Source organism: Drechmeria coniospora, chromosome 02 (assembly GCF_001625195.1).
Source record: "Drechmeria coniospora strain ARSEF 6962 chromosome 02, whole genome shotgun sequence".
Lineage (NCBI taxonomy): Eukaryota > Fungi > Ascomycota > Sordariomycetes > Hypocreales > Ophiocordycipitaceae > Drechmeria > Drechmeria coniospora.
In genome coordinates this window covers 8,906,663-8,928,108 of record NC_054390.1, presented here as the reverse complement: position 1 = coordinate 8,928,108, position 21,446 = coordinate 8,906,663, and the positions used below count along the sequence as shown (strand labels likewise).

The window sequence follows — 21,446 nt, the reverse complement described above, 5'->3', positions numbered from 1 at the left end:
TCGTGCGTCCTCCGTCCTCCTCCGTCCTCCGTACCTACGCCGTGCCACAGGCGGCAGGCATCAAGCAGGGGGCTCCGTGCTCCGTGCTCCGTGCTCCCAGACACGTAGTCTGCAGCATTTTGTTTCATCAGCAACCTGCCTGATGCGGACGGGCAAAGCAAATACCGGCCAAGCTGCGTCGGTCCGTCCCAAGGCTAAAGGCGCTCGCGAAGAGAGCATGGCTGATCGACGGTGCGGAACGAGGAACGAGCAGCGGCAAGAAGAAAGAGGCCCCCCATGTGCGCGGCTCCTGCTGTCATCTGGCAATCCCCTCGGCCGCCCAATCAGGTGGCCATGCGCTGCCGAAACACTGCCTCGACAGCTCAGCTGGCATTCATTCTTCCTAATCCGGGCACAAAAGGCGCGACAACCCCGCTCGCCCACGTCGCCTCACCAACTTCAAAACCGGGAACCCTGCGCCTCCTGACGGCAGGTGAGGGGAACAAGAGGCAAAAGTCGGTCGATGCTCGTGAAAGCGCAGGAATAATTAATGCTCGCACTCTTCCCGACGCACTCTACTGTACTTGCATGTTTGTGCCTGCTCCATAGGCTAGCTGCTCGAGGGCATGCAAGTATTACTTGTGCACCTACTGTAATTATTGCTGTACTTGTATGTTCTCACTTACTAGGTTCAAGTGCATGCACTTGCAATTGTGCTGTATTACTCTGTACCCAAGTACAGTACAAGTGCGGTAGCAGCAAGTACAGAGTAACTCAAGTACAGTAATTACAACTATCCGTACAGTACTCCGTACAGCATTACTTGGCAAGTATTTACAATTAATACAACTACACCACAGAGTACAGTACTTGGTACGTACAGTAGAATGCACAGGTACTGTCCTTGTAAAGTAATTACACCTGCCGGTACATGCACGCTCATCATGTCCTCGCCCGTGCAATCTATGCCATCGCCATTCCGTCCTCTGCAGGTGCCCGTTTGAGAGTGGCAAGGGTGCAACGGCCGTGCAGCTGCCTGCGCCGCGCCGGGGACCCTGCCATCCATGCGCACGCCTGTTCTGTTCCAGTCCGGCCCAGCCAGACGGACCGGACGATCGACCGCTTTCAACGTCTCGAAACGCGCAGCCCAAAGTAAACAAGGCACTAAAAAAAAAACCTCGCGTCGAACCCCGCCGACCGGCCCAGCAACGTCGTCCCCGTGCGCGCCATCACGTGCTACGCTACGTCCGGGCCAACGCGGCAGCCCTGTGCGACGCCGGCGCCGGCGTGACCCACTCATGCTCCGAAACCCTGCAGCGCACATGGAGGACGGATGACCCCTATTACGTATGCGTGGTTGTATAATTTGTTCCTCGTCGACCTGCCACCGACCGACGGCGTGTCCATGCACGCGCTACATGTGCTGTACGTGTGCACCTACGCACGAGGACACGCTCGCGACCGCCGCCGGTTTCTCCATGTTGCATTCGACCGCAAACGACGTCTACGCCGCCGCTAGGTTGTTTCGAATTCTCGCCCGCCGCTCTCCCGCGGACGTGGGCGAGTGCGTGGTATGCGCATTTGTACCTGTACAGTTAGTGATGCGTACTAGTACGAGTAAGTAATATGTTGCATGCTTTTACGGTACGGAGTAATATAGTGCAAGTAGTGCAGTACATGCAAGTACAGTACCGTACAGTACTTGCACTTGGTAATTACTTACGGCTTCGAATGCACCTACTGTACTTGTACTTGCTTGTACTGACTTGCATGTACCGTACTTGCTTGCTTGCTCCAGCATAGCACGTAAGTATTAATTCCTTGTTCACTCCCCACGCCATTCCCATTCCCCAGATGCTGGCCTCGACTCGGGCCCTGGCACTCGTGGCTCAGCCCGCCGATGCATGCTGTCGGTACGGAGTAGGTGTGCAGCTAATACGGAGTGCATGCAGGCCACCATCTACCGTCGTTCAGCGGGACCTGCAGCCGCAGCAGGCTTGCGCTGGCACCGTAGCCCTGTGCGAGTTGACCGACCGACAGGCCAACCGCCGCCGCCAGAAGCAAAACGGAACGGTGCAATGCCAAGTGGCAGCCAACTGGACCCTGCGTCGCTGCGGTTACCACATCTCGACCGTTGCAATAATTATTCAACCGCCTGCGAACTTTGCAATTTGAGAAACATGGTAATGTCCGTACTCCGTATCCGTTCTCCGTAATGCTCCGTAAACCATCCAGCTTTTCTTCTGTGCTCGGTCGGTGACGAATACGTGTTCGTACGCGCACATCCGTGGTGCAAGCCGTTCATAACTCATGTCCGTGCCTTGTCTGGATATTGACAGGGTGGGAAAATATTCTCGTCGCCGGTCCCGGTCAGCTCATTTGCAAAATTTCTCCATGGACCCTTACCTAGTAGTATTCCCTGGCAGGAGCGGAACCTTGCACTCGCCTACTCCTGGTAGCATCATTATCGATCGATACCAGCGTCCCACGAAGCTGGTGCCATGCCGAGGCCGGCAAAAAGAAGCATTCGCAGCGGCAAAAATTTTCCCCAACCCTTTCTTTTCCATGCCATGTCTGGGAGCAATTCCCGACAATCAGACCGCAGAGTATCTGTAGCAACGAGTCCGACGATGACCTGTTGACTTTGGCAACGACAGGACGGAAAGTTGATTCGATTGTAGAGCACAAGGTGTCCCCTATTCTTCCCATTCCCTCTCGCAGCAGAAACCAGTGCTAGTACAGGGTAGGTTTCTGGCATGCGGTTCTAGTTGCAGACCCTAGTCGGTACCAATAACTGTGCTTGCATCCATGTACTACTAATTAGTACCAACCGTTCTTTTACTGCGGAGTCCCTATCAACAAGTACGGAGTGCGCATTGCTCGTACTATACTTGCTCGTAGTGCCAGGTATTCATACCTAGTACCTAGGCACGCAGTACTTGTACCCAAGTATCCGCACGGAGTACTCCGTACGTACCTAGTAAGTAAGTACAGTACTGTAAGTACAGTACAGTACTCCGAACTTGCAGTAATAATACCTGTTTGTGTGGCACCAAAGACGCTCATGTACCACAACTACAGTATAGTGCACAGTGTAAGAAAGTACAAAGTTGAACGAGAAAAGGGTGCACCAATTAATTGTATTTAGTACTTGGCATCGCTAATCGGGACAATTGTTCTTGTACTCCAGAGTACTTGTACTCTTATTATATATACTACTTGTATATTGTTTGTAGGTGCATGGAATACTGATCAAATACTTGCACTTGCCTGTGTACATGTACGGATACGCATTTCACCTATAATATTACAACTACTTGCAAGTAATACTTCAAGTACTCCGTGCACGCAAGTACAGTAAACAAGTACTTACTGCAGATCGCTCGCTGCGGCCAAGAGACGGTCCTCGTGGGTCCTGGTGGGGGTGGGGCTCCAATGTTGGCGGTGAGCGGCGGCAGAATATCATTCTCTTGGGAATTTTCCGGTTCATCGTCGTGATGCTTGATGCGAGGCAGTGATCCATGGACGGGAACCAAGGCAATTTGCATTCGTCGTAAAGCACCACATCAACCGACCATGGCCGGTAAACGGAAGAGAGTAGCCAAGGAGGGCACCAACCCCTCGGGTCCGGCAACCCAGAAAAAGGCCAAAATCGACAGCGTCCCGCGTGCACCGACCGCTCCAGCAACGACCAACTTTGAAAAGAAACCGTTCGTGGAGATGCCCACGGGCGACGACCGAAAGCGAGAGGCCGCCCTGTACGAACTTCTCGGCAGCGAAGATGCAAACGATCGAATACAAGCAGCCGACTGCATCGTTTCCAGCTTGCTGGCCGGCGATGGCGTCCCCGAACCCGTCCTGCAACGACATCTCGACCGACGCCTGTTCCGCGGCTTGGCAAGCGGCCGCAACGCCTCGCGCCTCGGCTTCAGCCTCGTCATCACCGAGATCATGGGCCAGCTGTTTGGGAAAGACTCGACCCTTGGCGCCCGATACGGCGGCTTGACCTTCGAAAAGGTCCTCGACTTGCTCGTAGACAAGACCCAAGCCGTGGGCAACATTCCGGGCCAGGAAGAGAGGGATCATTGGTTTGGACAGCTCTTTGGCCTCGAGTCCTTTGTGCGATCGGAAACTCTATTTGTCGATGCCTCGAGGTGGAACGCAGTCCTCGCCCTGCTGTTGAAGCTGAGCATCAAGAAGAGCTGGCTCCGAGCACAATGCGGCTGGGTTACCGTCCAGGCCCTGGAGCAGATGAGCCGGGACGAAGTGGAAAGCACGCTCCAGAAGATCGCAGATGCCGGACTGGCAAAGACGGCAGAGGGAGCCGCAGCCTGGCTTGTGGCCTTGAATCGATATCCGGGCCTGAAACCTCCCAAGCCGTGGGGCAACCCTCTCTCGAGCAAATCGCTCGGCGATTTGGCTGCTGTCCTGAAGGAGAGCTTCAAGGATTCGACGAGAGACCCCAACGAAAAGGCCCACAGTAACGGAAAGCATGCCAGCTGGACCGCCCAGCTGCACTTTGTGTGGGACATAATACTCGGCTGCTACGTGAACGGGGGCGCCGGAGCGGACGCCGACGGGCTGGCTCAGTTTTGGAATCGCGTCGTCGACGGTAAGAAGAGCAGGCAAATCACGCGAGCGAGCGAGCACATGCTAATGGTCCGACCAGATGGCTTGTTTTCCAAGAACGCGACGGATGGCCAAAAGTTCAGAGGCTTCATGGTCTTTCAGAAATTGCTCGAGGGCCTCGCCGATCGCGATGAGAAGCTTGGATGCTTGTTCAGCAAGAACTTCTTGACATGCTTGATGAATCAGTCTGCCAAGGAAGACAGATTCCTTCATCGAGCGGCCACGAAGGCGTTGAAGACCATCGAGACCGTCGTCGCCTCCCACCCAGCCACTCTTGTACCCGTTCTGGAAAGTCTGCTCGGAAAGAACGGCGCATACAATTTCGATCAACGGACTAGCTCCAAGACAGTCGACAAACTGCTGCAGAATATCAGCCAGGACAACGCAGACGGCGCCTTGAAAATTATTCGACAGCCTCTCGCGACCTTGAGCCAGAAGGATAACGACGCGGCCACTGCCACACTGCGAGTCTACGCAGACCATCTCGCCAAGGTGCTCAACGCCTTCGCCACGAACCCGTCCGGAGCGGATAACAAGCGTGGAGTTTCCTTCGGTCCTGTCCTGCAAGAGCTTTCCGGCTTGGCGTACTCGAATCCAAAGGACGTTCCGGAGAGCGCGCTGACGGAAATCATCCGGGAGCAATGCCGTTCTCGCATCGAATCCTCACTGGCGCGACTTACACGGAATGCCGAGGACCTTGCCACCTTTTGCCGTGCAGTCGCCTCCATCGACCCGGCATCGAAAAACATGACGGATGAAATCAGAGGGGCCATGACGGATGCCTTGGCTCGAATGACGAAGCTGCTCAAGCTCAAATCGAAGAGCCAAAACGACAAGAGCCTGGCCCATGGTTTGGCCATGCTCCATGCCATCTCCATCTTCCAACTCTACAACGAGGACCCGGATGCCATGGAAGTTTTGAACGACCTCGCACAGTTCTACGAACGACTCAATGCTGGCAAAGCAGGAAGCAAGACGGAGGGTAGCTCGGAGCTGCTGGTGGAAATCCTCCTCTCCATGGTGGCACGCCCGTCGTCGCTGATGAGGCAGGTGTCCCTGCAAGTGTTTGATACATTTACGAGCCAGATTTCTGCCGAAGGACTCGACCTTTTGACCGGGCCGCTTGCCTCGGGAGAGAGCACGAAAGGCCAGAAGGAGCTCTTTAACACGGACGAAGACGTGATGGACGTGGACGATAGTGGCTCATCGGACGACGACGTGGAGGAAATCTCCGACGTCGAAATCGACTCGGATGTGGAGTTTGTCGGCCTCGTCGGCGCTGATGAGGACGAAAGCGAAGAGGCGGAGGAGGAGGAGGAAGAGGACGAGGAGGGAGATGACGAGGAGGGGGATGACGAGGAAGCGGACGAGGAAGATGACGAGGAAGATGACGAGGGAGACGACGAGGACGGGGGGAAGAAAAGTAGTGGCCGGAACCAGGAGCCTCAGGACCTCGATGAGCTATTCGGGAAAATCCTCAACAGCCATCGTCTGGACAAGGACGTCGACGCGGAGGAATCCTCGTCAGACGGCGACATGTCCGACTCGGAGATGCTCGCCCTCGACGAGAAGCTTGCCGAGGTCTTCAAGCAGCGCTCCAAGGCCCGTCCGGACAGCAAGAAGCAGAAGAAGGATGCGAAGCAGTCGGTGGTCAACTTCAAGCATCGCATCCTCGACCTCCTCGACGCGTACGTCAAGAAGGAGGCGCTCAACCCCATCACCTTTGGCCTCCTCGTTCCGCTCCTGAACCTCATGCGCACAACCTCCACAAAAGCGCTCGCCAGCCGCGCCTGCGAGATCGTTCTCACCTACCAGAGGGGCATGAAGAAGGCCCGGAGCACAAGCAAGGAAAACGAGGTGGCGGAGCCGCCGGCCGCCGACGGGCTGCTCCCTCTGCTCGTCGAGGTGCACGACGAGGCGGGCAAGGACAACGCACACGCGTACGCCAAAGCGGCCAGCGCGGCCAGCTTGATTGTCGCCTCGGCCATGTTCGCCGCGGACAAGGAGGCCATCAAGCAAGTCGCGGCCGTCTACGGCCAGACGCAGTCCAGCTGGGTGCTCGGCGAGGCACGGGTGCAAGCGGCCTTCTTTGCCGACTGGAACAACTGGTGCCAGAACCATGCGTCACAAGCCCGCGTCTGATGACGGGGAGGGTTGATGGCCGTCGACATGCATCGTACCAAGCGCAGGGGTTGTATGTAGAACACGTCACTTTGAATCACCAGGTCGCCGGCGTTACGCTTGGCCAACATGTAGGGAGTGGAACACGCTTCGTTCGGAGCCGGCGCAAGATGCATCTTTGATCCTGCCAGTGCGAGGGATAGTACAATTACCCTTGGGGGCGTCACCGTGGCCCCCCCCGGCTACTCCTCCATCTTGTCGTCGTCCTTCTTGTCATCTTCATCGTCGTCCGAGTCGTCCTCGGCCTTTGCTAATCGCTCGGCTTCCTCGCGCAACTCCTTTGGCACCTCGACGTGACGGCCTTTGGTAGGGCCGTCGGAGCCGCTGATCCACGTCATCTCCAACTCAAAATCCTTGTCCTTGTTGTCCTTTGACGCGGCGTATATGATGCGCGCCGCCTCCTTCACAGCCTCGTGTATGGTTATGTTGCCCGCCGGCAGGTCCAGCTTCTCCAGCTCAGCCTTGGCCGCCTGTCGTCCCTTGCCCGTGGCGGCACCGTAGTAGCCCCAGTACAGACCGCTCGGCTCGATCATGTAGAGGAAGGGGCCGCCGTGCTTGCCGGGCACCTTGCCACCGGCGCCGCATTTGGGTCCCGAGCCGACCTCGCCGTCCATGGGGGTCTCGTCCGAGGCGTCGAAGCCGGCGACGATGGCGGTGATGCCGAAGGGTCGGACGGAGCCGTACATGGTGTAGGCTTGCAGGTAGCCGCCCATGCGGGAGGCGAGATCGGATGTGGGAATGGGGGATTTGAAGTTTTGGCGCCAGCTCTGGGACTCGTCACGGGCGCGGTCGACGAAGTGGCGGCCGTCGGGGACCATGCCGGAGTATGCCTAGAGCGAAGAGGTTATCGATGCGGACACCGAAACGGGAGCGAGCGGAAGCGGCCATACTGCTCCGATGTGACTGTCGATGGACGCGATACGCTTGTTCGCGCCGGCTTTCAAGAGCTTGGAGCCGACGACCTTTTCCACGGCCAGGACGACGCCATCCTTGCACCGGATGCCGATGGACGTTCCGCCGTTCTCCACGGCCTTGACTGCGTACTCGACCTGGAAGTTACGGCCGTCTGGCGAGAAGATGGAGTTGAGGAGATCGTAGCCGGTGCCTATGGACGTCTGGACGGGAGCGGCCACTCGTCAGCTTCGAGGCAGCTCCGCCGAGGCTTGGAGAGTGCTGGGGGGGACGGGAGCGCTCACCATGATGCCTTTTAGCTCTCGACAGAGTCGTCGAAACAAAGGGCGTGTTATGGGGGAGGGGGGGAGTGGTGCGTTGCGAGGGTCAAGGTCGAATGGAGATGTGAGGTCAGTGTGGGCATGGAGCTCCAGCAAGCATCAAGCGTTGGCAGTAGGTACAAGGCACCAACCAGGCAGCCCGAGAGCTGCGTACTTTCGCGCATGGCCTATGCTGGCAAGGCTAGGCAAGCCAGCCGTGCCGTGTGTGCCTGAGGCGCAAAGCGCAGCTCTAGCCACATCTGAAGTGGGCCTGGGACAAGATCTGGCAGGAGTGGCTTTCGGGTGTGGCTGGCCTGCATGTTGTCCGTTGCACACCAGCGACGGCAGGATTCGTCGTCGAATCAGTTCTTAATTACTCGTGCTTGTGATAATACACTGTCCGCGGGACACAGTAGAGACTGCACCGCATTAAATGCACCATTCTGTTTGGTTCGTTCATGGCGATGCCGCCCTCACCAGAACCAAGTAATATGTTGTTAAGGCCACGGGACCCGAGAGCGCAGTATTCAGAGTACTAGGTACTAGGTAATTACTAGGTCAGGTCCGTACTCGGCAGTACCTGCAAGTACCTGTAGGTGTACAGTACTTGCAGCTACTGATAGATATACTAGATATAGTACGTACTTGTGCCTACGCCTAGTAGTGTGAGTAGTGGCGACGGTGGCCATTGAGGGGTGGCCACAGGTCTTGTTGCTCTGTAAGTATGGCGATTCGGCTTGAGACTCCGAGTACCATCAAACACTGCGAATCGAGTACGAGAACGACAAGAGCGAAGTGTGGAGGGACGATATCAGAAGCCTGTTGGCCGGCCGATAGTGCATTCATTCATTTTCCGTCTCCAAATATGGCACGGCAGATACCTGCGTAAGCATTGGTCCTCCGATTTCGGTAGGGTACCTTAGTAGGTAGGAAGATTACCACTACGTCCAAGTACTGTACTCCGTACTGGATGCTGTGGTGCTGCAATACTGCAAGGCACAGCACCACAGTAGGTACCTATTGGGCACTATTACGTGCTGTGCACCCCTCCCCCCCCCCCTTGCTTTCGCTGACAACTCCCGCCTGCGCCGCGACACTCGTCCGGTTTGGTACTCTCTCGTACTCGTGTGTACCCGTACATGAAACTACCACCAAATAATTACAGCACGCATCATCCGCGACCACGAGAAATACAATGCAATCCACGGCGCCTTAGGCACTGGCAGAAAGGCAAACGGCCGACCTAGACCAGGACGAGCAAGGCGATGCTGCCAAAGACTGGATAAAATGCATCCCGTGACAGCCAATGTGGCAGTGCCACGACCAAACTGTCTCGCGTTACAGATCCCCCTCCCCCCCCCTACTTTGTGCAGCCTCATGACCGCCTCCTGTTTCTGCATCAAGTCGATGCTCCACGCAGCCGCCCAAGGCCATCGGCGTGCATCATTTTTTTTTTGTTTGCACTTGGAACAGATTCCTTCATCGACCTCCTTCCGAGCTTCTTTCTCCAAGCACCATGCAAAGTGCCGAGGCGACTTGACATCGACGACGATATTCATCACGCTTCGACCTCGACCCTTCATTCCATCCTCCCCGCCGGGCCTAAAGCAACTAGCGGTATCCCGAAGATTGCTGTCCACTACTCCGTACTATTGGCAGACATACTTACCGACGACTGCTAGCTGGGAACCATTACTAGCACCCACGTACGCCGTCACCCCCTCCAGTGCTTTCCATCCCGCAACCTCCCCTCCGCGGCAGACACAGACTTCATACAGGTGCGAATCAAAGACGGGCATCCATATCCTTTCTTTCCACTCGCTCCTTTCGTATTGCTTTCCACCCTTTGCTTCGTCAGGCGTCAACCCAGCCTTTCCCTTTCGCGCAGCGACGAATACCCCTCAGCTGCATGCCAGCTGTCGGCCCCCCGTCGAAGGTGTCTTGAACCCCGCTGCATCCATCAACCCAGCCGCCACCTTGACCAGGCTGTGACGGAGAGAGCTCGTTCGACTCCAGACCCTCTCTTCTTTCCTTATTCCCTCTTCCATTTTTCTCTTCCATTTTTTCCACATCCCTCTTCCGTCAAGATATCTTGCTACGAGGTATGTTGAGTGCATGGTATTCACGGCTTATTGACTACGTCATCCTCACAACCCCCCCTCTTCACATGGCCTACCTGACAAACCGATGCTGCAGAGGAGCCGTACCGCCGCACCAAGATGCAGTCCAAAGGGCACCAGGTCCAAGATGACCTTGCCTCTCTCTTCTCGCGCAACTTGGACTTGAATCCAGAGCTCCGCCGACCAGCACCCACCGAGCTGCCGAGACAGGAGCCGACCCCTCCCCTCAGTACCCCGCATATCGTGTATTCCGTTTCGCAGCACTACCACCATTCTGCTCATGCCGTGAAACCATCCGTCGAACATGTCGAGCGAGAGGTCGTTTCCGTGGAGGAACAGTCGCCGCGACCGACGTCGGAGCCCCATCTGAGCCAAGTGTTGGCTTCGGAGACGATGCTTCGCAACTTTGGCGTCGACGTTGGCATCCTGACGCCCGCGCAGATGCACCTATTCTGCCTCGCCGGCGAGTCTCAGCGTTTGCGCCTCGTCCAGCTCTGGACCATCTGCCCGCCGAACAGGGGAGGGGGGATGCCCGATTATGCATGGAGCAGCACGACCTTGCAGCAGGAGGAGGACCTCGCCTGGGAGCGATACAACAATACTCTGATGGGCGAACACGCCGGCAATCTTGTTCGTTCCCAAGTTCAACCCGTCGGCTGCACCTGCGCCCTGGTTAGCCACTGCTGCTGCAACGTGGAGCCGTATATTTCCTGCGGCTACGAAGAGCTCATGCGGAGGGGCATGGAGCGAGACGCCGGAAGCCGTAACCGGGATGACCATGGCCATACTGGCGTGGCCGTGAGTGGCATCAACTACACCCCGGCAACCGACCCTGTCTACCTGGGTGCCGACTACGCGAGAAAGCAGCTGGCGATGGACAACATGGCTTTCCAGCATGGCACCCTTGAGCATGGATATGGCGCTCAAGAGGATGCCACCATGGAATTGTAACAAACTGGCTCCATCAACTCGACTTGCACACGGCAAACGAAGGCAACCAACCATTGCGAAACTGCAGGGACTGGCGGGATGCTAGCGTAGCATGTCTCATAATGTCGGGCACGCGTTTGGACGGATGGACATGGGACAATGACTTGTGTGCTTGGAACTGGAAAGATGAATCGCTGGTTGGCTTCAGACTGTGGCGTGCATCACTGCTGATGATCTATCTGGGAGGTGTTCTGGAGCTGCCATCGCTTGAGCGTTGACTTCTTTCTCATCTTTTATACCATTCTCTTTTCTCCCATCTCCCATCTCCCATCTCCCATACTTCCCCAAACCCCCACTCGGTACGGTGCGTCAGGGTTGGCTAACTGCGTCCCTAGAGCCTGGTGGCTGCGACAGCTGGAGTGGAGGTATGTGACCCCTTCCCCCATGGTCCCCGTTGCCAGACCAGGCTTCGTCGGCGTGCCACGCATCGCAGCATTTGACGTCGGCAACACCTCCCTCATCTGTGCTGGTGACTCGGATTCGTGACCTTGTGCAACTCGTCGATGAGACTGTTCGTTGATGCTAGCAGAGTGAATGACAAGTACTGCTCGTTCGTGCAGCTTGCCAAGAAAAGCCTTCGTTGATGATAGAAAAGTGAATGACAAGCAATGCTCGTTCATACTGGGGTATTATTATTACTGCTTTCCTTCGTCCCTTGTGCATATATCATTCTCGTGTATCGTCTGCCGTATTCTAGATTCTAGATATCCGTCTTCTCCAGTTTCTTAGCCAAATCCTCCACCTCCTTGTCCTTGACCTGCACGACGGGTTCTTCTTGAGCCTCCTCGGCCTCCTTGACGAGCTTCTCAGCCCGCTCCTCGGGCTCGATTTCCTCTTCCTCCTCCTCCTCCTCCTCCTCCTCCTCGCTATCCTCCTCCTCGAGATCGCTGAGGCTGTCGACACCCCACTCATCCTCCAGAATAACATCACCGGCAAAGTTCTCCTTGCGCTCGTCGAGCAGCTCCTGGAGGGCAAGGATCGAGTCGTCTTCCTCGGAGAACTTGTTTCCGTTGAGCTCGATTCGCTTCAGCGCCGGCAAGGCACTCTTGGCAGCGGCAGCGAAGCCCTTGACACCTACTGCCGTGATGTCATTGTATTGCAACCGCAGCACCTCGAGCTGAACGTTCTTGCCTCGCCCGAGGGCCGCCGACAGCAGGACACCACCCTTGGCGCCCAGCAGGGAGTCTCCGATGCCGAGCTCGCGAATGAGGGTCCAGGTCGGGGTCACTTTGGCCAGAGCCTTGGCGCCGGTGAGTGTGAAGGTGTTGTCCTGCAAGTCGAGAACTCGCAGCTCCGTCGCTTGGTTGAGACCCTCGCTGAGGAGGTGAGCGATGCCCTCCTGCCGGATGCCGTTCTGGACCATCTTGATCTCCTTGACCTTGCTGTGCAGCCGAAACGTCTTGGCCCATGCCGTCATGCTGCCGTTCTCCAGCCGGTTTCGTCCGCAGATGACCGTCTCGAGATCAGGCACCGTCTGGCCCTGCTTCCGAGCCGCCTCCTTCTTCGCATGAAGCTCGGAGAGGGAGTCGGCGATGAGGATGCCGGCGTGGGGCCCGAGCCCGTTGTTGTTGAGGTAGAGGTGTTGAAGGGGAACGTGAGCGGCGAGGAAGGCGACCAGTGGTGCCTGCGTGTTGAGACCGAACGCGTTGTCGTTGAGGTTGATGGTGTTGAGTTTCGGCAGGTTCAGGATCGAGGTAAGAAGCGACGACAGGGCATCGGGGATTTCGGACAGGAGTCTTCCCGTGAAAATATCGGCAAGGTTGGCAACCTGCATGACGGGTCAGGCGTGAAACGAGGCGTCAGACAAGCCGGGGCACCGGGGAAGTCCTACCTTGAGGTTCTTCTTCGTGGCCAGGACTTCGCCTAGCAGCTTGCACGCTTCGACGCCGAGCGTGTTTCCGAGCAGACGGACCTCCTCGACGTCGTTGGCACGGAGATCGGCGATATGGGCCTCGACATCGGCGGCCGTGTCGAGCTTCAGACCCTTCCCTTCGAGGGAGAAGACCTTGCTGGTGTCAAGCATTATGAGTTGCGGAGTGATGCAGAACCAGCAGGAGCAGCCAGAGAGATGATACGAGTCGGTAAGATTCCAAGTTGCTGCGGCCGAGCGAGAGAATGGCTGTTTGGGAAATTGTTATGGTGGGGGCGGGGCAACGGCGGGAAAAACGGTGCCTACGGAGTACAGTCTCCGTACTTGCGGAGTACTCCAACCACGACGCGCGTGAGAGGGATGGTACCTGGTACCGGGTGCAGGACATCCTTTACGTGACTAGCAAAGTACTGGGTACCCGGCAGCGTGAGCCAGGCACCTACAGGCTACCTTTGTTGGTGCCTAAGTGTACTACCTGGTAAGTACTGATGGAGTATTACTGCTGTATGAACCACTGAGGAGTGGTAACTCCAGCGCTACATGGAGCGATGCAGTGCACAAGCATGTACTTGTACTTGGCGAGGGGAGCCAGTGCCGCATGCATACTGTACTAGGTATTAATATGCGATGCTTTACAGTGCCCTGCCCTGGGCCTTGCTCAGTTTGCAAGTACTTGTACTTGCAGCAAGTACAGGACTTAGCTGTCCACTTACTGTAATTAAGTGTCCCTACAGCACATGTATTCCGTACTCCATACTTACACCTACAAGCATTGTACTCCGTATGGGATCGGAGTACAGTACATGCTTAGTATTCACCAACTACCTACCGAATACTTGTACTTGTGCTCCATACTCCGTGCTGTACTCCGTAGTTGGTAGGGTTTAATACTAATAAGCATCATTTGCAAGTAAGTACTGTATTACTCCGTACGGAGTACTTGCACTTCTCTTGCCACCTCAGCCGTCAGCTCCACCGAGCTGCCCCGGCCAGTGTTGCCTCGACCTTCCCACTGCACGTGACTCGAGCCAATCAGCGTCGGCCCATTTCGGAACAACGCTGGATTTTCTCCATGACCACTACAGCTGAGCCTTTTCGACCTCGACTCGAGATCGATCTCACCCCCCCTCCCCCCCCCCATATCGACGTCTCGTCCTGATCTCGACTCTCCCTGCGCGTACGGTACAACTTGCCGATCATGTTGGCAAGGTCCTGCTTGCGCTCGGCGCGCACCATCAATGGACTTCGGAATGGCGCGTCCACCATGTCAAAGGTAGAGCCACCTATCCGCTGCGCAGGCCGCGAAGCTTCCCGTTTGCCGAGGGAGCAGCATGGCCGACCCCGGCGGGCCGAACTGCATGCCGAACTGCATCGGGGGATGGTCCGAAGCCAATTGAACTGATGCTGACCATGTTCGTTTCGTCTAGCGTGCTGCCTCGACCAGCTCGGGCGCTGCCGGTGAAGCGGCCCCTGCACGAATGAACTTGGCTGCCATCGCCTCGACCACCGTCGCCGCCGCCTCCCTTGCCTGGTACTATCACCTCTACGGACCTGTCGCCCACGCTGCGGCCCCCATCGAGGAAGGGTACGTGATGCCCTGGCCATGGCCTTTGTCCGCAAGAGTTCGCCGTTGGCGGAGGCGACTCCCCTGTGCGGCAGGCCTCGGCCGCGTGCGACGTGTCGGATTTCGGCGCCCGACAATCACTTTCGCGACCCAATGCTAATGCCTCATCGCAGCATGCACTCTACCAAGTACCCTTGGGTTCACCAGCAGTGGTTCAAGACATTTGACCACCAGGCGTAAGACTGCCGCCACCCCTTGCTCGGCAGGTCCTCCGTCCGATGCTGATGACGTACCCTTTCTAGTCTCCGGCGAGGCTTCCAAGTCTACCGCGAGGTTTGCGCCAGCTGCCACTCCCTGGAACGAGTGCCCTACCGAACGCTTGTCGGCAGCGTCCTGACCGTCGACGAGGCCAAGGCCCTGGCCGAGGAGAACGAGTACCCCGGCGAACCCGACGATCAAGGCGAGATCCAGATGCGCGCCGGAAAGCTCGCCGACTACATCCCTCCCCCCTACAAGAACGAGGAGGCTGCCCGAGCCGCCAACAACGGTGCTCTGCCGCCGGACCTGAGCCTCATCGTCAAGGGCCGCCACGGCGGATGCGACTACATCTTCAGCTTGCTGACCGGGTACCCCGAGGAGCCTCCCGCCGGCGCTCAAGTCGCTCCCGGAATGAACTTCAACCCCTACTTCCCCGGCACCGGCATCGCCATGGCTCGTGTGCTCTACGACGGCCTCGTCGAGTACGAAGACGGCACGCCCGCGTCGTCGTCGCAGATGGCCAAGGATGTTGTCGAGTTCCTCAACTGGGCGGCCGAGCCCGAGATGGACGACCGCAAGAAGATGGGCATGAAGGTGCTGGTTGTCACGTCGGCCCTCTGGGCCCTGAGCGTCTGGGTGAAGCGGTACAAGTGGGCGTGGCTGAAGTCGAGAAAGATTGCCTACGACCCTCCCGCCGAGACCAAGGTCCGCCGCTAACGACATGGCCGCCTCGTGGCCTCGCATGTATACTAGTCTCCCCCTGGAACGGCTTCCTTTGTCGGCGGAGGCGGGTAGAATGGAGGTTGATGTTTTGAAAGAAGTCGAGTGGCAGCGGCAGGTAGAGTGTAAATCAGACGTACGATTTCAATCCTTTTTTTTGTCGAAACATTTTATCTCTGGCGACTCGCCAACAGCTCGCGACTTGGATGAAGGATGAAAATGGTTGACCTCCCAACGGATTGGTGGTGATTGTGATGGATGCTGTGTCGTGAGAGAGTGTGCATGAACCGCTGCGAGCCAAGCGGTCGCCGCACGAATTGGTACTGTGAATGAGCGGTAATTACTACTTGTACAGTACTTACGGAGTACTTAAGTAAGTACTCATAGCGTTCCCGCACCCGTCACGGTTGGTGGTGGAGACGCGAGAGGGCGGCAATGGGCGCTACGGAGAGCGCTGTGCCGCTGTAACCGCCACCAATGAGAACGGCGCGCAGGCGACTCGGTCAGACGGACTAAACATAGACCGTGCACCTCATCAACGAAGCGAGAGGCACCTCGAGCGACTTACCAACCACCCCAACCCAACCCTTTCCCCTTATTCGACTTCTCCTACCCATCTGCAGCCACCTCTCGATGTATGAAGCCTCGGACAGTGGTTGAAGCCGAATATTCGGGCTCCTCTCTGCATATTGCTCCCATCGACCAGCGTTTGACTCGAGTTTTTTACTTGCCTCGTTTCCACACACGATGCCATACATGGGTGGCGGTCGTGACGCCTCCGACAGCCTGCACCAGCTCGGCCGCAAGCGAAGACGTGAAGACGACGATGGCGGCATCTATAGGCTCTACAGTCCAGAGAAGCAGGGAAATCTCTACCTGCTGACCCCCTCACACCCGGAGCTCCCCCCACGCAAACTGTTCCCGCTGTCGAAGCTCGCGAGGATACTGAGCGACGACGACGACGACGATGACGACGACGACGCGTTTTTTCACGATGAACCGGTACCACACACGCACAGACCGAGGCAACCACCTCCCCAGCACAGACCGCTGCAAGGTCAGAACCAGGGCCGGCCCACCCCCGGTGGCGAAATGCCGGTCCTCCTCGCGCCTTGCCACATCTGCCACCGCAGACCAACCAAGAAATCAGACGTCGACTCCTTTGCCGTGTGTCAGGGCTGCAGCCTACAGACCTGCTTTGTCTGCATCAGAGAGTGCCAGAGCGTGCCTCTGCTGTCCGACCGGGACCTTTTCGTCCCGCCCTTTAGCACGACCATGACGGATGCCGACGTGCCTCCGAATCAACAGCGGCCACCGCCACCTCGCCGCTTAGTGGACTCTACGCTCGATGAGCCGTGCCGAAAGAAGACATCCGACGGCGGCATGGGATGGGATGCTCACGGTCACCGTTCCGTCGTTTGCAGCCGCTGCTGTGTCGAGAAGGGACTGCTTGGGGAGGTGGTGTGCCTAGGCTGTCTGTCCGGTGCCGCGACGAGCACTTGATCCGATCCGATCATACTGCATTATTTTACGAATTCACGACCACGACCGATGCTGCATGGTACACACTTTTCACCCATGGCTGACGAAGAAGGAATGGCGGCCACGTCACATAACGCCTGGGCTTCGTTTCGACGGCTAGCGCACATGCGGGGAGAAAACTCTCAACAGAAAATGCTGATTTTTTTTTCTTTGGCGAGAGCATAGGCGGTTTATATTTGGTCACGGCGCATCGAGGAGTACAAGATGACGGGAACATCAGTGCATATTCTGCGTTCAGAACAAGCATGAAATTCTTTTCGAGCAGCGTCTCAATTTGATCGTTTCGGCTCATGGACGAGTGGAGCACACGGCCTCGACGTCGCATAGTTACTGTACACACATCTGCTTTCCAGATTTCCAAGCATGAAGCACCGAGAGGCTTGCCTCTAGTAGATCTGATCAACTCCTGGACGACGTTGACATGACGGCCTAGTGGTACTACGGCACCCCGAACATGCCGGTGAATACGACGCCACTCCCTCACTGTATGCTGATGCAGACATGTTTGGATACAGTAGTAGTTAACCAAAGGCACTTCTATGGAGGTCTTGTTTCATGGGCAATTTTCGGATGTAAAGTGGTAGTAACTGTAGTGGCTGTAGCGCAGTTGTGTGTGTCTGGTGGTGTCATGACACCGCTGTCCCAGACAGAGCCTGGGAGTCCTCCTTGTCCACAGCAGCTTCCGAGCAGCATGTGAACTCAGAGTCGGTACTCCGTGTCATTTGATTTGCTGGCATCAGTATAACAGGATTATACAAGAGACGGGCTCTGCTCACACTATGGTGGTCCGGCTGATATTCTAAGTAATCTATTCATTACTATGCAACATACTTAATAACCTGTCTATAGCAGGCAAAATCACAAGCAAAGTGGTTGCAAGTGTAGGGTAGCCAGGAATACTGCACTTGCAGTACTCCACACACTGTACCGAAGGTACGGATCACCGTAAGTACAGCTATTACTCGTACCTGAACGTAATTGTACGGCTAGTTGTACTGTGTGAATTACCAATTACGAATATTATTAATTCGAGTATCGTAGGCATTAAGGAATTAATCTGCACAAGTAGAGCCAGCTCCATCCAGGTGCCTTGCACTCAAAACCGCCAATCTAAATGCAAGCATGACGAATATAAGTAATGCTCTCCAGAAGGGTGTTCCGAATAATAACATCTCAGTAGGAACTGGTATCAAGCGTATGGATTCAATACCCAGAGTCGGATTCGTTCTCTCCACGGGTCTGTCGATACGAACACCTTGCACGAGCCTCCCGTGCTGTACGCCCAAGCCGTTCACCACTGATACGTAGAGCATCGTGGCAATCGAGCGACCTGATGCCGAAAAGGCTTGTGATTGTCATTGCAAACGCCGGAGCACTCTTGACCAATTGCCGGCGCAAGCACTTCAAGTGAGCATATCGTCATCGTAGCAGTTGGTGGCATGAGCATCATCAAACTTCTTACACAAGGCGATATTTATGGCCCTGCTAAAGGCATTCACCATGGTCCCATCCGGTTCCACTTCGGTTGCCAGCTGGATCGCCCGAGTCATAAAGGGCGGCATTTCCCACGCCCAGTTGGGCGCTCCGGAGGGGTCGGCGCCAAATTTGACCGGATCGTTGTATTCTCGGAGGATTCCCGTGCAGGGGATCGCTGCGTCGGCGTCCTGTGCATACGGCATCGCATCAACCACTTCGAGCTTGCAGGGGAAGCCCGGCGTGTCGGTAAAGGCGCCCTCGAGTATCGATTTGATGGCCGAGAATTTGCTGGCGAAATTGGGATCGATGGCGGCCACGCACATGTAGAGCGGCTTGCTTGTAGCATTGCAGCCATCGGCGGAAAACCAATCGTAGCTGGCGCTCGTGTCCCCGTACTCGTGCAGGAAGAGCATGTTGGTGTCGGGCGTGTGATAGATGTCGACAAGGGCGGGAGGGTTGAAACCGAGGCCGTGTCTGTTCCGTTCAGCATAGTCACACCTACACAATCTCGCCAGTCGGGTCGCCCTCGGAGGGGGAGCTTACAGGGTGATTTCTGGACTCGTGCCCAACGGATGCGGCATGAACCAAGATGCGTGGAGGGCGATGCACGAATCATAGTCATGACGAGCAGCGCACAGGCTATCCTCGAAACCCCCACAGGGGCGCAATCCGAAGATGTTGAGCCCCAGGGTGGGAGCGAAGTAGTCGCCGAGAAATTCGGTATAAGTATCGCAGGCACCTGCGTGTATCACGATCCACTTTCGAGTCTGTCGGGCTGTTGCCGGAATGTTGTAGATGACGTAGTCGCAGTCCATTCGCTTCCAACCGTCGGCAGTTGTCACCTCGAGACCACGACATGTCGGATCCGCCGCCAGCGAATTGTTGCAATAAGGAGGCGATCCGAGATAGCAATCTCTGATGGGCACCTTGGCGAGGGCCAAGCTCAGGAGGCTGCACAACGCAATCCAACGTTGACCCATGACGACGTATCTTTCCACCCAAGCTCGCTTCGATTTGCCCGAGTAAGGAGGTCGAAATAAGGGACGAAGGGATGAAGCGAGAAGAAAGAGAAGATGAGAGATGACGCAATTGGTTTCTTTCGTAGCCTTGCCGCGAGTCGGGGATCGTTGCATTTATACGGAGACATGCTGCTTTTCGGAGTCGGTGTAAGTCAGTACCAGTAGGGGGGGGGGTGGGGGGTGGTGGTGGTGGAAAGAGCACTGTGAATCCTAGATCAGGCTAGGCCTAGTTGGGACGGCACATCGAACCCGCAACTCAATGACGACGACTTCACTGTTGTTTGAACTTTTCACGGCCAAGTCGTAGTTTGCCGCCTTCAAGATGACCATGAGGGCTACCTTGGCTGCGTGCGGCATATTGCGGACGATCGCCGTTCAGCAGCAATGCGACACCCCAAACCTACCGCAACGCGTTGTTTCTGAGACCAGACATGAACCACCAGATCGATGACCAGCCGGATGCGGAGCATCACGAAGCTTCACGATGACGTACGAAGTAACCGGCCAGGCTGTTCGCAGCGCCGTCACCATCAGATTCTGCGTACTTGTGAGACCTGCGTTTGAGGCGCGAATTGCTCGCTTGTCTGCATAGTCCAGCGTTTGTTGCTCCCGTCGAGGACCCAACCCAGGGGAGCTGGAAAGAAGAATGCTGCCTGGAAAATATGGCTCGATGACGGCCGCACGAGCGACGATGCATGGCATCGGATGGAACGACAGTTGAAATAGGCGTTAAAGCACACAACGACCTTGTCGAAGGCGGCATATAGCAAACCCCAAGGATTTGGCATCTATCGTGCAACGGGCGTGGTTCGAATAGCTTCCATCTTCTTCCATCCTTGGCTCGTCATTGCGCCCTGGGTTGAGATGTGGCGCAGGCATCTGGCGGTGCGGAATGCCACGTACAGATTAGCGCCATCGGCTCTCTGCGCCCGGCCAAGCCACAGGTCGACACGCTTTAGTCGGTCGGTCACGAAGGAAGGGATTGCTCGATAGGCAATCGTCGAGAATGTCAGCGCTGCCAGCGCCGCTCACAGCGCACTCGCGTGCCGGACGGACCATCAGATTGAGATGGCACGAACCTGCAGCCTCCAGCGGGAGTTAGGGAGAGGAGCCGGTCACGGAGGTGTTGCCATGCCCCCAAGCGCAAATGCCATGGTGCAAGGAACGGACGGATCATTATCTCGCGGAACACAACACCGATCCATACCTGCAACATAATGACGCACGCTTGGGCTTGTACAAACCGGCATCAATTGCCATGTTGTTTGATGCAACAACGTGAGAGTTCTGCATGCAGGCAGCAAGTACGCACAGTATGCGATGGAAGCCGCGAGAAGGATGTCGGCGACTCGTGACCCACGGCAGGGAAGCATGTGTGTTCATTGCCTCCTCTCGACATGTTGAGGCGCACTCTACGTTTGACCTGGACACCGACAAAACCGACAAAGGGCTCCAGCTGATGCCATGTAGATTTCGCATGGGTGAATTCTCTCATCGAAAAGCACGCGCGCGTCTAGGCAGCGCCGTCGCTTCTATTTCAACGCTCCGGGCCGCCCAGGCCCATCTAACGACGCGGATTATTCGACTTACAATCTTCCTTGTGCGTCCATGGCCACCCTGGTCTTGCACGCATCATTGACGGGTCCTTGCCTCTACCGTCATCGACTTGACGGGCTGTGCGGTGGTATGCAGGTGACTTCAACGGCACCTCGGGCAAATGGCTTGCCTAGGAGAGTTGGCGACCTCTCCAACCACCACCACGTCGAGCGCAAGGATCCGCCGCAGAGACCGAAGCAATGATTGCTGTGCAGCGACATCATCGTCGACGGGATAGTAGAGTGCCGCTGGTTCCATCGCAAACCGGGAGCCAGCTGGCGTAGACGGCCG

At 56.5% G+C, this 21,446-nt stretch overlaps 7 protein-coding genes across 7 annotated transcripts; 4 read left to right on the top strand and 3 right to left on the bottom strand.

The window, feature by feature from the left end:
- Positions 1-3,555: 3,555 nt before the first annotated feature.
- Positions 3,556-6,750, top strand: DCS_05572 (DNA polymerase V family protein; the record flags this gene model as incomplete). The annotated part of the gene is made up of 1 exon (XM_040802874.1): positions 3,556-6,750. The coding sequence occupies one exon, from the start codon at positions 3,556-3,558 to the stop codon at positions 6,748-6,750; it is 3,195 nt and encodes a 1,064-aa protein (XP_040657907.1).
- Positions 6,751-6,971: 221 nt separating this feature from the next.
- Positions 6,972-7,988, bottom strand: DCS_05571 (proteasome subunit alpha 3; the record flags this gene model as incomplete). Its single annotated transcript, XM_040802873.1, has 3 exons — positions 6,972-7,619; positions 7,680-7,904; positions 7,986-7,988. 3 exons carry the CDS (start codon positions 7,986-7,988, stop codon positions 6,972-6,974), a joined length of 876 nt encoding a protein of 291 aa, XP_040657906.1.
- A 2,231-nt stretch (positions 7,989-10,219) lies between these two features.
- Positions 10,220-11,071, top strand: DCS_05570 (uncharacterized protein; the record flags this gene model as incomplete). The annotated part of the gene is made up of 1 exon (XM_040802872.1): positions 10,220-11,071. One exon carries the CDS (start codon positions 10,220-10,222, stop codon positions 11,069-11,071), a length of 852 nt encoding a protein of 283 aa, XP_040657905.1.
- Positions 11,072-11,810: 739 nt separating this feature from the next.
- Positions 11,811-13,133, bottom strand: DCS_05569 (uncharacterized protein; the record flags this gene model as incomplete). The annotated part of the gene is made up of 2 exons (XM_040802871.1): positions 11,811-12,878; positions 12,942-13,133. 2 exons carry the CDS (start codon positions 13,131-13,133, stop codon positions 11,811-11,813), a joined length of 1,260 nt encoding a protein of 419 aa, XP_040657904.1.
- A 1,045-nt stretch (positions 13,134-14,178) lies between these two features.
- DCS_05568 (cytochrome c1, heme protein precursor) lies at positions 14,179-15,519 on the top strand (the record flags this gene model as incomplete). The annotated part of the gene is made up of 4 exons (XM_040802870.1): positions 14,179-14,253; positions 14,408-14,565; positions 14,718-14,780; positions 14,847-15,519. 4 exons carry the CDS (start codon positions 14,179-14,181, stop codon positions 15,517-15,519), a joined length of 969 nt encoding a protein of 322 aa, XP_040657903.1.
- Positions 15,520-16,269: 750 nt separating this feature from the next.
- On the top strand, positions 16,270-17,025 carry DCS_05567 (uncharacterized protein; the record flags this gene model as incomplete). The annotated part of the gene is made up of 1 exon (XM_040802869.1): positions 16,270-17,025. One exon carries the CDS (start codon positions 16,270-16,272, stop codon positions 17,023-17,025), a length of 756 nt encoding a protein of 251 aa, XP_040657902.1.
- A 1,442-nt stretch (positions 17,026-18,467) lies between these two features.
- On the bottom strand, positions 18,468-19,673 carry DCS_05566 (uncharacterized protein; the record flags this gene model as incomplete). The annotated part of the gene is made up of 2 exons (XM_040802868.1): positions 18,468-19,014; positions 19,084-19,673. The coding sequence occupies 2 exons, from the start codon at positions 19,671-19,673 to the stop codon at positions 18,468-18,470; spliced, it is 1,137 nt and encodes a 378-aa protein (XP_040657901.1).
- Between the last annotated feature and the right edge of the window lie 1,773 nt (positions 19,674-21,446).